The sequence below is a fragment of the Anser cygnoides genome, chromosome 19 (genome assembly GCF_040182565.1).
Source record: "Anser cygnoides isolate HZ-2024a breed goose chromosome 19, Taihu_goose_T2T_genome, whole genome shotgun sequence".
Classification (NCBI taxonomy): Eukaryota; Metazoa; Chordata; class Aves; order Anseriformes; family Anatidae; genus Anser; species Anser cygnoides.
Window position 1 is genome coordinate 4,620,067 of NC_089891.1, and position 16,576 is coordinate 4,636,642.

The window sequence follows — 16,576 nt, forward strand, 5'->3', positions numbered from 1 at the left end:
TGGAGATTCAGACCCCAGAAGCTAAAGTGAAATACCTAATGCTGGTAACTGAAGGAGCTTTGGGGGGCAACTTCTGTCTTGAGTCTGCAAGAAACTACCTTTGAGTACGTTTTTCAGTGTTGTTGTTGTTGTTTTTAACTTGATGGTCATATTGCTGTAGAGGTTATACTGGAAGGGATTGGATTTAGGTTTTGTTTGGCTTTTTGAGCACATTACTTGTGAAAGCTGCCAGCACGATACTGCTGACTCCAGATCAGGGACCGAGCAACACAGGTACACTGCTGTTAACGGGAGTGCCTGCTTATTTTATGTCATCTGACAGAATTATTTTAATCCTTATCAGAGTAACCACTTTCAGATTAGTCAGTTGTTACTGTTGAGGGCATAATCTGAATCTCAGTAAAAGGAACAACACTGTTAGAAGGGAGCAACTATTGCAAACCCTTGAAAAGCAAAGGGCGTTTGAGCTGCGTGGATGCTGCTTCCTGAGCCAAACGTGTTTGTGTGATGCTGGCTGGAGTGATGGGCTTAGCCAAGCTCAGGTACCTGGCCATTTGCTAAATTTTAATAGGGCCATCTGTTGGTCTGTATAGTTCTTCCACATCGTAATTTTGTTTGTTTGTTTGTTCTCTGGCAGCTCTGCAAAATCCCACTATCTCATATAAAGAATGGTTTTGCTCCTTTGAATCTTCCAGAGTTTTGTCATCTTCCTCTTCTGTTCCCACCCCTTCCCTTTACGTTCTATCACTTAAATGCTTTCATACTTTAGCATTGCTTTAACTACCATCATTGTTTAAAAAATAAAAGGTTAATCAAGCAGCTGCCTTTGATCTCATCTTGTTGGTCTTTGTGCCACCTCGGTGAGTATCGAGCCATCCTGCACTGTGCTGTTGACCTTTCTGCATAAACCTGCCCTGCACAGAGACTCTCGCTTGCCTTGGGCAGCGCGGTTGTTCTCCCAGGCACTCACATGTGTACCTGAGGTTTCGGCTTTGACAAGACCCTTTTATTGAAACTGTATATTTCAAAGCACTTTTAAATCTTTTTGACATGTCTGAAACGTACTGCTGAATCTCACCACCCACTGTGTTGAAAAAATCTCACACAACTCCTCTTATCTGATTCCTTGGTTACCTCAACTTCTTATCTTCTGGCCTTGGCTGCTGCAGCTCTTTTCCTTTGTTCATTTGTGCTCTGCTAAGAATACCGCTTGGCTCATATTTCTGACCCTGTTGACCCATTTTAAGTCATTTCACAGGCTTCCTTTCACCTTCCGTGTCTTATCTGGGATTCTGGTCTCTGTTTAACACCTGTGTAGCAAACCTAGATTATCAGGTAAATTTTCAACCTTCTTCCTCAGCTCTGTAACCAGTCAGTTTTGTCCAGGAGTAACGTGATGCTTTCTTCCTTTCTAGCCATCGCATGTAGGGGCAGGAATCCAGGTCAGTCCAAGTGGCTGGTTCATATTCTCTGTAGGATTTGTCGTACAAATGCCAGTTATTTAGCTCTTTCTGTGAAACACTAGGCTTTTCCTGGCAGCATGAGAAGACAGGTAATGAGCTAAGACTGTTTTCCCTTCCTTTCTTTATCATGCATACTTTTGTTTCAATTGATTAAAAAAAAAAGAAGATGCAATCTGTCCTGGTTTAGTGTGTTCTTCCTTCATATTGATAATCTGCATGAGGCAACTGAGTAATCACTGCTCTTGCTTGCACAGCCACAGGTGAAATGTGTGAATAATGAGACTTTGTCAAAGAGAGAGCGCTTTTTCTATTCTTGGAACCATTTTTTCAGTGTTGGAATACCTTTAATTGGAAGCAGTTAGAGGAGCTAATCACACCAAAATATTTGTGATTCAAATCAGCGTATATTAGTCATCCACTGTTAGCGGCTTATTTGGGAGGTTTGTTGTATACATCTTACCCTCAAAACAGTCATGCACTTCTTATTCAAATCTAATCTAGACTAATTGATCATAAAAATAAGTCATGTTTCTGCAGATTTACAGCAAGTAAAAATAATTGACATCTGAAATTTGTAACGTATATGTATACGCAGTTTTCTCCCTTCTTTAGATAGCCAGTTAGAAGAATTGTTCTGCAGATGGCCTCCAGTATGTACGCCTGGGATCAGACTGAATCCCTTGCAATAAAATTCCCATCAAAAGAAACTAAAAGGAGTAATCTGTACTAAAAATCCTTTGTAGAGAGCAATTGGGATAGAAAGTAAAAGCAAAAACTTGACTAAGCTTGAGTTCTTAGCATGAGAATGGTTGTGTCTTTCTGTTTAACTTTGTGCCCTAGCAAGCAATTAGAGGTTCGAGAGCTTTTTAAAAATTGTTTGGATTAGCACCTACATTTGATGATGTGGGAGGTGCTCTGAATAGACCGTCTTCTGAATATGTGTAGTATAACATTAGTTTTCACTGGTTTGGGGGTTGGAATTAGGGCTGTATGTGCAAGTTAAAAAGCATGTTTAAACCCCTTGTAAATCCTTTAAGAGCGAAGTTTGTTAACAAAGCTGTTATTAAATGCCTGTGTTCTCTGCTAAAATGTAAGTTATAGTAATGGTGTTTAAATGTATAATTGATGCTGTATAACGAAGATGGCTGTTAGTATTTGTTCCTTTATTTACAGGAAGGGTTGAAAACCTAAATTAATTGTGTTGGGGGGGGGGGGGGAGGCATGTGCATATAATGTCTAATGGTAGGCAGACATTTATTTTTATTGGATGTTCTTTGTTTCTCTGAAGAATGAAAACTGAGTAAAATGATGAGACTCACAGATCTTCTATGTTTTTTCCAAATTTGCTTTTTAGATTTTTCATGTAGGTTTAGTGTATTTGCTATCCATATTTATTGTGTTTATTATTTTAACTAGTATACCAAGAGATGCAAAATATTTTTACTGCTCTGTTCTAGAACAGAATTATTCCATTATTTTAATTGAGAGTTTTGTCAGAAAAAAAAAAAACCAACAAAACTAAATATGAGCGTGGTAGTTTGTTGTAGTAGAAAAAATTACTGTATTATATTAGAAAATGTGCTCCAAATTTTAGCATGGTCTAGACTTCAATGCAGAGCTCAGTGTTACAGCTAGCGATGTAAAACAGTACTTAAGAGCGTGTTTTTGTGGTACTTGAACAGTGGACTCATTTTCAACCTTATCGGATCCTTTCAGATCTCAGTCACAGTGGATTGGGAGACCATTATGAAAATTCCCACTGGGGACAGCAGCCCACTTTCAGGAGTGAAGGCAACTGCAGCTGGGATAAAGTGATAATAGACAGGACTGACAAGGAAGCGTGGCCTTCCATCACAGGAGCTGAGACTGAATCTGCCTCAGAATGTACTACAGACACTGACTCTGCCTCCAACTGTGGCTCAGAGAACAGTAGCATGGCTACAGGGAGTGCCCAAGGCAACTTCACTGGACATACAAAGAAAACTAATGGCAATAATGGCGCCAACGGAGCACTCGTCCAAAGCACTTCTAACCAGAGTGCCCTTGGAGCTGGTGGAGCAAACGGTAACGGAAACTCGGCCAGGGTGTGGGGGGTGGCTGCAGGCTCCAGCTCTGGCCTAGCTCACTGCTCTGCCAGCGGTGGGGATGGAAAGATGGACAACATGATTGGAGATGGTAGAAGTCAAAACTGCTGGGGTGCTTCCAACTCAAATGCTGGCATTAATCTTAACCTTAACCCTAATGCCAATCCAGCTGCCTGGCCTGTACTCGGACATGAAGGAACTGTGGGAGCAGGCAACCCTTCCAGTATTTGCAGTCCAGTCAGTGCCATAGGTCAGAACATGGGCAACCAGAATGGGAACCCAACAGGCACCTTAGGTGCTTGGGGAAACTTGCTGCCGCAAGAGAGCACAGAACCACAAACGTCCACTTCTCAGAATGTGTCTTTCAGCGTACAACCTCAGAACCTTAACACTGATGGACCAAATAACACTAACCCCATGAACTCTTCACCAAACCCTATCAATGCAATGCAGACAAATGGACTGCCGAACTGGGGGATGGCTGTTGGTATGGGGGCCATCATCCCGCCCCACCTGCAAGGCCTTCCTGGTGCTAATGGAACATCAGTTTCTCAAGTCAGTGGGGGCAGTGGTGAAGGAATGGGCAGTTCAGTATGGGGGATGTCCCCCGGTAATCCTGCCACAGGAAACAGCAATTCTGGGTTCAGTCAGGGGAATGGAGACACTGTGAACTCAGCATTAAGTGCTAAACAAAATGGATCCAGCAGTGCTGTGCAAAAGGAAGGAAATGGAGCGAGTGCGTGGGATTCAGGGCCTCCTTCTGGCCCTGGGGTACTAGCGTGGGGCAGGGGCGGTGGCAACAGCGGTGTTGGTAGCATGCATTCTGGAGCTTGGGGCCACCCCAACCGTAACGCCAGTAATGGTGTAAACGGAGAATGGGGCAAGCCCCCAAACCAGCATTCCAATAGTGACATCAACGGGAAAGGATCAACGGGGTGGGATGGCTCTAGTGTTACCAGTCCGAATCCTGCCATGCAGCAGGGCAATGAACAAATGAACTCTTGGGCCAAAGCTGCAGCATCTGGCACCACAGCTAGCGAAGGAAGTAACGACAGCGGTGGAAGTCAAAACGAAGGCAGTACTGGGAGGGAGGGGGCTGGAGAAGGCAGGAGGAGAGATAAAGGGATGATAGACCAAGGGCAAGTTCAGTTGCCAAGAAATGACCTTGACCCCAGGGTCCTGTCCAATACAGGGTGGGGACAGACCCCTGTAAAGCAAAACACTGCCTGGGAATTTGAAGAGTCCCCAAGGTCTGAACGAAAGAATGACAATGGAACGGAGGCCTGGGGTTGTGCAGCTACTCAATCTTCAAACTCAGGGGGGAAGAACGATGGGTCCATCATGAACAGTACAAATACCTCTTCAGTATCTGGGTGGGTCAACTCTCCACCTGCAGCTGTTCCAACAAATACAGGCTGGGGAGACAATAACAACAAAGCACCAAATGGCCCAGGGGGATGGGGAGAGTCAGCAAGCTCTACTACTGTTAATAATGCTGCTGCTGCCAAAAGCGGCCACGCTTGGAGTGGGACCGCAAATCAGGAGGACAAATCACCTACCTGGGGTGAACCTCAGAAACCCAAAACTCAAAACTGGGGAGATGGACAGAAATCAAATCCAAGCTGGACTTCAGGAGGTGGAGATTGGACAGATTCGTCATCTGTTCCTGGACACTTGGGTGATGGGAAGAAGAATGGATCTGGATGGGACTCTGACAATAGGTCAGGGTCTGGTTGGAATGATTCCACGAGGTCTGGGACCAGTGGGTGGGGAAATGGCACAAACAGCAAGGCTAATACAGGTACAAGTTGGGGGGAATCGTTAAAGGCAGGCCCCCAACAAAATTGGGCTAATAAACCCCAGGACAACAATGTGAGTAACTGGGGAGGAGCTGCTTCTGTAAAACAGACGGGGTCAGGGTGGGTTGGTGGGCCAGTGCCAGCCAAACAAAAAGAGAACTGTGAGGCAACTGGCTGGGAAGAGCCATCTCCACCGTCCATTCGCCGCAAGATGGAAATCGATGATGGTACCTCAGCTTGGGGCGATCCAAATTACAACAACAACAAGACTGTAAACATGTGGGATAGAAATAATCCTATAATTCAGAGCAGTACCACAACCAATACCACCACCACTAGCACCATTATCAACACAAACATGGTTGAACCTCAGCCATCGCACCAGTCAAGTGCCCAGCCGAACCGGTCCCCGCTGCTTGGTCCAGGTATGAAAATAGTTTTATAAGCTACGTTATACCAGTTCCATTATTGCTGAATGCTGTCTAGCCTGATTGCTGTGTAATTGTGCATTAGAGAGAGAAATCCTGTATTTGTGTCACAGTATAAATGCATTCATTTACTCTAAGGCAGTGTTCTTAACAGTTAACAACGCTGTTACCTTAAGTTCAAATACCTTATTTTTAATTCTTTATAGACATGATACAGGCAAGGGATTTTCTGTTTCTGTAAATTTCTGTTGCCTTTTATGGTCTTTTTGCCAGTGCTGCACCAGTGTATGTGAGAATAACTGAAATGTGCTTGCAGCAGGTCCCAATGAGCAAATCTGGAAAACTGCGTATCTAAGTGAAACCAGTTGACTATACCTTTTTGCAATAGAAAATGTTTTAAAAGTAGGACCAGAGAGGAATTTGGCTGGCTGCACGATGAGTGTAAGAAAAGCTTTAAACAATATCTGGTCAATAAAGCTCTGGAACCTGAGCTTGTTGATCCATATTTATTTTGTCAGGTGTTCCACGGTTAGTTAGCACCTTCATTTAATTCAGCCATTTGAGAGCTCCGTGTCTTTTTGCTAACCTTTCTTCTCCTATTTGTCTTCTGTTACTGTTAGTCAGTCTTTGTTCTTGTTTAGACACTAAGCATCTGTTTCTTTTCTATGAACCATATCTCTTGGCAGCAGATGTTTTTTAACAGTTGTATGAATCCAGGCTGATGCTGTTTCTCTGTCTTCTGTTTGTTGTCTTTTATGAAGAAACGGTTCTCTTCCGTACTTCAGGTCTCAAGCACGGAGAGTATCCTGGATTTTTATGATGTTCTCGTAAAGCTGGATTGGTTAAAGATGTTAACATTCAGGGTGGCTGGGAAGAATTAGTCTACCTCTAGCTGTGTTCCAAAGACAAGGTTTTTGAGCATCCGAAAAGAGTATAGGAATTTTTCTAATCAAAACCAAGGTACCATTGTAGACAAGCAGCAAGGAATGAAAATGGGAAGAAAAAAAAAGAAAGAAAAGCGTTTAGGGGGGAGGTATTTAAATAAATGTCACTAGAAGCCCTGCTCTATGTCACGACCACAGACTTCTCAAAAGAAATCTAATCTTGCAATGCTCTTTAAAATTCTTCATCTGATTTTGTGCCCAAGTTTTTGTTTCGTCTTGGTTGTGGCTAAATATTGACTTTTTAACTGTACTTTTCTCCAAGTGGGATTTGTTCCACTCCTCTTATTTCCATCGTTTTTGTCTTTGATGTTTTGAAATAATTCAAACTTACTGTAATGTCTGTATAAAAATAGTCTTGCGTTCCTTTCTCTGGTCAAATATTTTAATAGTTGAGGGTATCTATTTTTATAAAATAATGTGTGCTCCAGATAGAGAAATCTTTAAAGAGATTTGTACACAGCCAGTCTAACGTAGCTGTTTTATAATTTTCTTGCTTTCAACTTACTTCATCCATATTTAAACCTTCACCCATGAAACCGACAATGCAAATTTCTGAATTTTAGTGGAGGTGTCTTTTTTTTAGCGTTTTTGTTTGTTTTCCTTTTTCCCCCAGTAAGTTGACTTTTGGATAATTACATATGTTTTTAAAACTGTTCATGTACAGTGATGTGTCATTAATGCTATTCAAATAATTAACACCTTGCAGAGGAAAATTCTCTGTTCTGAGTCCTTCAGATTGTGAAAATGGAATTTCAAAACCGGTGTTAGTCTTCAGGGGTTACCTCTGGAGACAAGATGGTAGCAAAGGAAGGGTTTCTTTGAAGTAATATGTTTATGCAGTCAGAGAACTGCATATTTATTTGAAGTGATCCACTCGAGATAGCACACGGCTAGGTTAAAATGACAGTATTGTGCATCTTGCAAAAATTTTCATTAGAAATATCCTAAGATATTAAACCAAAACAACTCTCAGAATGTACTGAAGATCGTATGCAAGAAAGAGGATAAATTTAAGTGAGGACAATTCAAAATACAGTTCAGATATTCTTAAAAGTTATCAAAGGCATAAATTGTCCTTTGTATATTTTTGCTTACATACAGTTGTGTGTGTATGCATGGATATAAGAGCCCACGTGGAAATATTTTGAATCTGCAATCATCGAATCATCGAATCTGCAAATAAGCAGAAGCTAGGTACTGCCCTCGGTGCCTTTTTGTGCTATGACCAGCTTTACCTTTGTCTGTACCTGAGAGGGGCTACTCTTGTGTTCATTTCCCACACAGAAAGCAAAAAAGAGTGCAATTTAAAATGACCCTATTTGCTTCCCAAAGTGAGAAGACCTATTTTTAACACTGCATATAGCTCACAGCAGCTTTTGAGCACTATTCGATTGATCTGTGTTGAAATTACACAGACCTACAACACCTGCAAATCATAGAATTATCTATAACATTAAAAAAAAAAAAAGGCAAGTAATGAATGGCTTTCCTACATCATGGGCAGACACGGGCTTACAGTCTGTTGTCATACCATTTAACCTAATTTTTTCATACCTCAATTTCCTGTCCCATGGGACAGGGAATATGCATTTCCAGCCTCTGCTGTAGGGGAAACTAGAGTCTTGAGGCCAGGAGACTTCTGTAAAACAAAGCCAAATTTTATCCAACAGCAGTTCTTTTCCATGCACTGTATTTCTGTGCAAAACCTGATTGTATAATTAAAGGCCATGCCATAGGGCACAGATAAGTGCTCATATAAAATTTTCCAGCACTTGAACTTAGTAGTTAACATTGGCATTTCATCATCTCCATGGATCCTGGCATGCTTTTCCAATCATTTTTATCATTTGCTGTTATTCAGGGAATTAGGAATGCTGAATTCTGTTCCTGCATTACTGCAGAAGCCTGTTGTATGTATAGCTGTAAGCTGTGGCACAGTCACGCATACCGAAAGCAAAGAAGTGGATTTTAATTTCACTGTACTGCACTCGTTAATGGTTCTCAGAGGAGCAGCAGTGCCTTTTACAATTGTGAGTTTATACTATGTTAGTTTAGAAATGGGGGCCAAGTCGCAGTCTTGTTATTCACGTTGTCACCCATCCTCAGAAGTTCTCAAAATTCTTTGAATGCAGAACTTAAAAGCTATTGATGGGAAGCAGATGTCGGTACACACTTGATGAAATGCGTAATGGTCTGAGGAGTTTCTTTTTCTATTGTAAATAAAAACACACACACAAAAGGGGTGGATAATGTGATGAATATACTCCGTTCTGGTTTTAGGAGCTTCCTCCCAAGCTACTGATGAGTTACTTAGAAAGACAAGCAGAAGTGACAAAAAGTTTTGCAAACAGGGATGAGTGAACAGAGAGAGATTTTTGGATCCCAAACACCAACAGCTCTTTCCCCCAACTGCTAAGAAGTGGGCTTGATGCGTTCCTGTTAGATAGAGGAGAGGTACCAGATAGGTGGAGACTGGCAGGGTTCCAACAGATGGTCTTCCATCCGAGAAACGAAGCCAGCAGAAGGAAATGTGGGCTTCCCTTTGGAGATTTTATGTCAAAAATTAAGGTCTTTGTGGTTCCTGGAGAGTTAGCAGCTCCACTTTTAAAATCCGAACAAAGTATAAATTCTTTTGTCCGTTTCTTTCATAATCTTGTGGCATTGTGTCAGTAGCAACTTCGGTGCCACTCTTAGCATGTGATTTACACGAAACAGAAAATGGAAGGGATGCATTTTTTTACTTTGCACTTTTCATCACAGTGGACAGGAAACCAGATCAGCTGTGAGCACCTTTAGGCTGCTCATGTGAAAACCTAAAATCCTGTTGTGTGCGCTCAGCCTTTTAACAATTAAGTGCTGGGGGACAGCTAGGTGATCCTGAGAAACCTGTCCTCTGCTCTCACGCAGGGATGATCGCGTTGCTGACAGCCAAATAGGAGCTTCCCTAACGCTGAGTAATGCAAGAAAGCATTGAGCTCCACTGCCCGAACTGGAATACCTGTTGGGAAAGTAGGACATGAAAGGTTGAGGGGTACAGGTGACTCTTAAAACATATGTAACCTTTCCTTACACACATACATGCATGAATACACTGCTATAGCTAATTCATTTTCTATTATAAGCAGATTAACAAGTGACTATTTAGTAAACAGTTTCATTTTTCTGTCTGTTATCTTCCTTTTTCATCTGCATAAGGTTCTGATATTTTGGTTTGCCTTTATTGTAGTCGTACACTCTGGTATTTATCACGGACCAAACAACCTCAAGAAAAACAATTTCTGTCATCCAAATGGCTATAGGGTTATTTTGAGGGAAAACAACTGCATCCTGCCATAACTTAGTTAACATTTCACTTTCCCTTGAGGATTTCCTGTTGGCGGAGGCCCAATGTTAATTATGTTTTTATTTCTATAAAACAAAACTCTGCCAATGTGGCCATATTTATTACTCACTGCGATCTCTTTGTTTCTTGCAGTTCTAACAGTTTAAAAAGTTCCGTATTAAAGCCTCACTTTCTTGCCAAGGTAGCTGTTAGCAGAGCTTATCCTGCTGCAAAACAACATTCGTGGGGATCTGTTTGTTGCTTTTTTTCTTGTGGTTTTGGTTTTTGTTGGTGGTGGATTTTTGTTTTTTTTTTAAGCATGAGGCTTTTTCTTAAAAAAGCCTTACATGCATCTTATTTTCATAAAGAAAATAATAAGAATTTTTGAAAATTGAAGACTGGCTCAGATTTGAGACCATCCCGAAGGTGTTTTCCTTCCAAACAGCTGTGTAAAGGAGCTTAAAAGTAGCTTTCTGTGTTTGTTCAGCCCACTATGATGCCATTTGCAATCTGCTTGTGTAGCGCTGGAAAGCATCGTGCTCCTGCAGGCAAGCTGCTTGGACTGCAGATTCTTTGAACTAATATTCCACCTGTGTCTGTTTTGAATATGAGGCACACTAGGTTGTTGTAAAAATCAAGGAAAAACCTCGTTTAAAAAAAGGAACTCTTCTGGACAATAACAAATATGAATTATTATATTATATAAATATATTCTTTCCTCTTACCTGTAGAATTTTGCATCATCCATTTGAAAACATATCAGCCTTTTAAAGTTTTTAAAATAGAGCCATGTAGAGACATAAAAAGGTAGCACAAAGATAATAACAGAGCGAGTACCTACCTCGGAGGGAAAAACGGCTTCATAAATGATATGTACTTGGGAATTTATGTAGAGGCTAATTTTTGTTGTGCACAGCCTATTTCTCCAGCAGCCTTCAGGTTTTATTTACTGATTTCCTGCACTTAATATGATGTATTAAGACAATTTTGAAAACTTTTGTTTAATACATTTAGTTTGTTTGTGTGTACCTGCAGGTATTATCTTTTAGTAAAGGCTAGTTCCCTCATTATTTGTAATCCCGTCTTATTTACTGCTCAGCGCACTTAAAGCACTTAACTCAAAATAACTTGGACGTTGCACATCTGTGATCTCTTTAATCAATGTTGTTGAATTTCTAGTAAAGAGCATCAGAAGGACCAGTTCTTTTGAATTTTTTAGTTTAAAACCTAGTACACTTTGCCTTTTCTATTTATGAATTTTGTTTTAAGGTTGACTTCTTGAATTGAATTGCTTAAAGTATTACCAGTATGTTTTGTAGGGACTCAGGGGAATATTAGTGTTCTGCAGCCTCTGCATGTTATACTCCAGTTGGTGCTCCAGAAATGTTTTGGGTTTTGGTTCATGTGCCTGCAGTTACTCATTTTCAGATGTCAACATGATTGAAGCCATGCAGTTACGAGGTTGCCTCCTGAGTATTAAGGCAAAAAGTTAGATAAAAAATTAATTTGGCGTAAAGATACAAGCAATAAGCTTGAACAAGTGTGTTAGGTGACACACCAAGGGGAGTCATCAGGTTAAGCAGTGGTTCACTGACACGCACGCACATGTTTGTGTGCTTATCTTTTGTATGCATTTTAAAATGAACCAGAAGTTTCAGCTGGGCTAATACAGCTTAGAACAGGACGCAGCATTTCTGTTTTAAATGAAAATCAGCTTAATAAAACAGTGAATTTTGGGGTTTGGTCAGGAATATGTTTTAAAACACAATGAACCTTGCTGGTAGCGAAGGAGCTTTATTAAGCTACGTGTTCCTGAGCATGTAGGCTTCGTTTGGGTATGGTTTATGTCACGTACGCTTTTATCATTGCATGAGAGAATCAGTTGCTTTAAGAAATGGAGCCTGAAATAAATAATGTAATACAGTAACACTGGAGTGGTGAACAGGTATGAGTCCACGATTTGAAAGGATTTTTTTTCACTGCTAGTCAGTATTCAAGTTGCTTTTGGAGGTATATTTTGCCTGCAGTTTCTAGTAACAAATTCTGTTGAAGTCCGTAAATTCTGCAAAGACTTGTAGCAAGAAGCCTGCTAGACTTGTTGCTTAATGAAATGCTGTTGCTTAGACAGTTTAATCTATTTCAGGATACTCTTAAGTTCTGTGGTGACTTTTTTGCCATTGTATACCTTCTTTAGTTATTAGCTGGTGTAGAAAATCTTACGTTTCTTCTCTTTGAAGCTTTTTGGAGTATTTTTACAGATAGCACTGGGGAGCAAAGAGGGAATAATGCTGCAGCAAAGTAGGCATCTAGCCCTTAACTTATGAAATCTGGTTTAAAAAAAAAAAAAAGTAATGATACTCTTTTTTGAGTAGTAGTAAAACCAATTTTCCTTCTTAAGCAGATCTGTTTCCATTTTGTGAGCCAGAAGTTACAGATTTGGCAGGGCCATCGTTTATTGGAACAAAATACTTAATAATACTTAATAATACTCATCTCCAATGAAGAGAAGGCAGCTTTCTTGAATTGGCAGCCTAGTGATAGTGGACATTTTAAACAGACAGCATAATACTGAATTCTGCAATACTTTGAGATGTGTTGTCATGTAATGCAATGTTTATTTGTAGTAATTGTAGAAAAATAGGTTAACGTTGGATAGATGTAAAAGCTTTGTTTTCTTGCCTGCTATGTATCTGGCACTCTCGCATGTTTTCAAAAAGTACCTTGAAATCCATCTGTGATCCAAATCTGACCTTCTGGAAAATTCGATGAAGCAAATAGTCCTCTGTGAGAGTCAGAAGCTGCTCTTCTGTACGTTAGATATTGTTTTGGGGAGAAAGAACTGAAAACGCTTTTCTCAAGTGCTGATATTCAACAAAACTTCTGAATTCTTATGTACAACAGGAAAAAAGAAAAAGAAAAAAACTTCAGGAAAAAAAAGACTTTTTGTAAGAGGTAATGGGCATTTAAAATTAAAGTTACGCTTTTGTTGTGTTGGTCTGTGTTGCTCTTTGGGACTCTGAAGCTATGTGGCAGCTCCTGGCACATTTAACTGTAGTGCTAAAATGGGTGTGATGCGGATTTAAGTGCATTACGTTCAAGCCAGACTAAGGCTGTTCCTGTAGAGTAGCTTACATCTTTTGATGAGCTGAAGTAATACTCTGCAGGAAAACAGTGACTTCTGCGTGCCATTCCTCATGATTTGACTGTGGGTTCTAATTGCATTTTTGTTAGTTCTCCCATAAAAACCATATTGGTTATAACCTAAAGCTTCAGTGACGAAGGGGCAGGGAGTGAACACAATCAAACACAAGCTGTAATAAAAGCTTTAAGGAATGTTAACAACACAAAATCCGCACTGAAAGTGGTGTATCATCTTGTGCACAAGGCATGAGAAAAGAGATTTGATAATTTGACAGTAGTTAAAAGGGATTAAAACAACTTAAAATACTACACTGAGCAAGGCCCAGCTCAAATTTGGGTCTTGGTCTTGTGAGTGCTTCCATTGCTGTGTTCCCCGAGCCCTGCTTGGTCTTCTCCGAGAAGTGCCACGGGAAGCAGCTGCTTGGTTTGGGCCGCATCTGGGCCTCACCTGGCTGCCCCGGCTATGTTCAGAAATATTCTTTCCATCTTGAAATCTTGACTTTACTATTAAATTAAGAAAAAGACTTTTGAGACTAAATCAAAGGCTTTTTAAAATATGCTTAATTAGAGGCACTGTGTCTGCTTACTGGTTCATGCTCTTTCCAGATAAAGACTTTAATAAAATGTCTGTCTTTGAAACTATTGACAAAGGAAACCTTTCTTCTCATCGCTCTTCTTCCCTCCTTCCCCTCGCTTCAGCAGGCTGGGGAGAAATGCCTAACGTCCACACAAAGACCGAAGCTTCTTGGGGAGAGCCGTCATCCCCTTCTGCTGCAGTTGATAATGGCACTTCAGCGTGGGGGAAGCCCCCCAGCAGTGGTACAGGGTGGGGAGATAATCCTGCCGAGTCGGCAGGGACATACGGAAGAACAAATGCTCCAGCTGCTGCCCCAGCACTGTGCAAACCAGGTACGTGCAGAGACGTCACTGTCTTAAGGGGCTGGGGAAAAAGGGCAAAGCGTGTTTGCTTCTGCCAGTGCCTTTAAACAGAGCCACTTCTGATTTTTCTGTGCATTTAAATCAGAGACTTTCTTAATTTAATTTTCAAAACTCCCATTAGCTCTCTTAAAATTTATGAGATTCCAAATTCATTTAAAGTTATGAATTTGATGCATTGGTCCTGTAAATATAAAGGTGTTATGAAAGCCAAAACTTCTGCCTTGGCTGTGATAATCTTTAAATTTCATTCCTACTAAATAGCAGATGTAGTCAGAGGTTCCAGAAAACCTAAAAAGAGGACTGAGAGGTCTTGGAATGAGTAATCTCTGCTTTAAACAGAGTAAACAGAATAAAACAGATTGAGCTGACGCAACCTCATCATTTAGTGTAAAGTGTTTCTTGCAGCCTGCTTGCTCCTTTCAGATCCCATTCTTCTGAGATGTGAATGAATTTCTGACCGTTAGTAACCTTGTAATTTGGTTTTGTTCACTGGAAGAATGTGGTAGCCAAAATGGTGAGATTCATTGAAAGCAAAATTGCACATTACGAGTGTGTGGTCATACTTTTGGTTCCCCGTTCCCAGGAGACTGGAATGATCACAGATCTTACTTGTTCAGGAAAAAGTAAGACTTGCCATTGCTAGAGTTTTTCTATTATAGCAGTATTTAGAGCACTTTTCTTTTTTGCTAGCTTCAAAGGAAGAGTTCTTATCATTTAATGCCAATTAAGCTATTTGATGAACCTCTCTATATATCTCTTGAAAATACTTAAATGCTGGCATACAGGATATGGTATAAAAGGATATTTCTGTAAAATTTGCATAAAATTAAATCTGATTTTCTTCTCCCTCTTTCCCTCCAGCTTCAAAATCTATGCAAGAAGGCTGGGGCAGTGGTGGGGATGAAGTGAATCTCAGTACTAGTCAGTGGGAAGATGAAGAAGGAGATATGTGGAATAATACTGCTTCACAAGAAAGCAGCTCCTCCTGTAATTCCTGGGGGAATGCCCCAAAGAAAGGACTTCAAAAGGTAAGACAAAAATAAAGAAAATCTCTAGGAATGAGTAGAATTACAGTGCAACATTCCTAGAATCAGTTGCCACAAATTCTCTCTTGCATTACACCTGGCATTAGACCTCTGACACCAGAACACAAAAAGAGCTTGCCACTTCAGTGGTTTGAATATAGCTTACCTTGTCTGCAGGGGCAAGTGGAAAATATTTGACTTCCAGCGTGTTTGGTGCTTCAGGAGGTCTTGTTGCTTTTGTTTTTTGTAAGTTTTATAAGCGTTTGTGGATTCTGAAGAAATGATAACACATTAACAGAAAGAAGTGTTAAGTGGGCCTTCAGACACTTTCTGTGGTGGTAGAAAAGCAAATGGTAGTTTCTGATGAAGTGGTCCAGCAAAGATACCTATTTCCTACTTGGAGAAACAAACAGATAATTTTTAAGGTATGTACTGGTGTGAGAAAGAAGCAAATTTGTACTGACTTCAGGCTTAACCAAGAACATATACAATTATGTTAGGAAGTTTTGCATTGCACAGTCATTATTTCAGGACAAGGCCAGTCTACAACTTAAAAGGAATTTGGAACACATACAGTCAATCAGTTTGTTATTCCATTAGCCAACATAGGCCAGTGATTCAATCAAGTATATAGTGTCGTAGTATTTCAGATTTTTGTATTTCATTATGGTTTTCTGCCAAAGATTAAAAATCAAATACTTAAGATGAAAGGTGGCTTTATTTCAGTGGTCAGCAAATCACATCGTAAACAGTACACTGAACACCTATTCAGCTGAGATAAAGTTTTAATGATTTGTAGGGGAAGAGACTCATAGTTTCGTTGTTTGTAGTTTCTTGAATACCTTATAAATAAATATATTAATATATCATTTAATAACATTTTATTAATATGGAAAACTGATCATGTATTTGATGTACATCTCACCAGTATGGATACGGGAAGCAGACCATTAATGGAATCTCTTGCTTGTTTACCAAGGGCATGAAGACATCTAGCAAGCAAGATGAGGCCTGGATCATGAACCGCCTGATAAAACAGCTCACAGATATGGGCTTCCCTGTGAGTAGTGTTTATAGTTCAGCACACCTGTGGCTTAGTCTTTGTAGCTTTTACTTGTTCTGTCTTTCACTGTCTCAGACTGTAACTACAAAAAGATATTCAGTGTTCTTCAGACTGGGAAGTAGAAGAATTAGAAATGTAGAAATACCTAGAGTTAGAAATGTACTCCAGTTTCAGAAATCTATCATAAGCTGGTAGAGTGCTCTCCGAGATTGCTTGGTGGCATTTATAGAACTTTTGAAGTTCAGAGTTTTATTTATAACAGGTGTTACTTTGAACTTCAGCAGTAATTCCACCTCTGTTCCTCACTCCTTATTAAATTGATGACATTAGAGTATTGCTTTTTTTTTTTTTTAAGAGAGACACATAAT

The 16,576-nt window shown here is 40.2% G+C and overlaps 1 protein-coding gene across 16 annotated transcripts in view; it reads left to right on the forward strand.

The window, feature by feature from the left end:
* The window catches only part of TNRC6C (trinucleotide repeat containing adaptor 6C), a 295,946-nt gene that overhangs the window by 254,080 nt on the left and 25,290 nt on the right, over window positions 1-16,576 (forward strand). For 13 of the 16 annotated variants that reach the window (XM_066980035.1, XM_066980043.1, XM_066980037.1 and 10 more), the window contains 5 exons: window positions 3,180-5,771; window positions 12,942-12,992; window positions 13,881-14,090; window positions 14,982-15,148; window positions 16,125-16,205. In XM_066980035.1, coding sequence (XP_066836136.1) covers window positions 3,180-5,771; window positions 12,942-12,992; window positions 13,881-14,090; window positions 14,982-15,148; window positions 16,125-16,205 — 3,101 coding nt within the window. The remainder of the gene's footprint in view (window positions 1-3,179; window positions 5,772-12,941; window positions 12,993-13,880; window positions 14,091-14,981; window positions 15,149-16,124; window positions 16,206-16,576) is intronic. The other 3 variants (XM_066980034.1, XM_066980040.1, XM_066980041.1) reach the window with 3 other exon arrangements.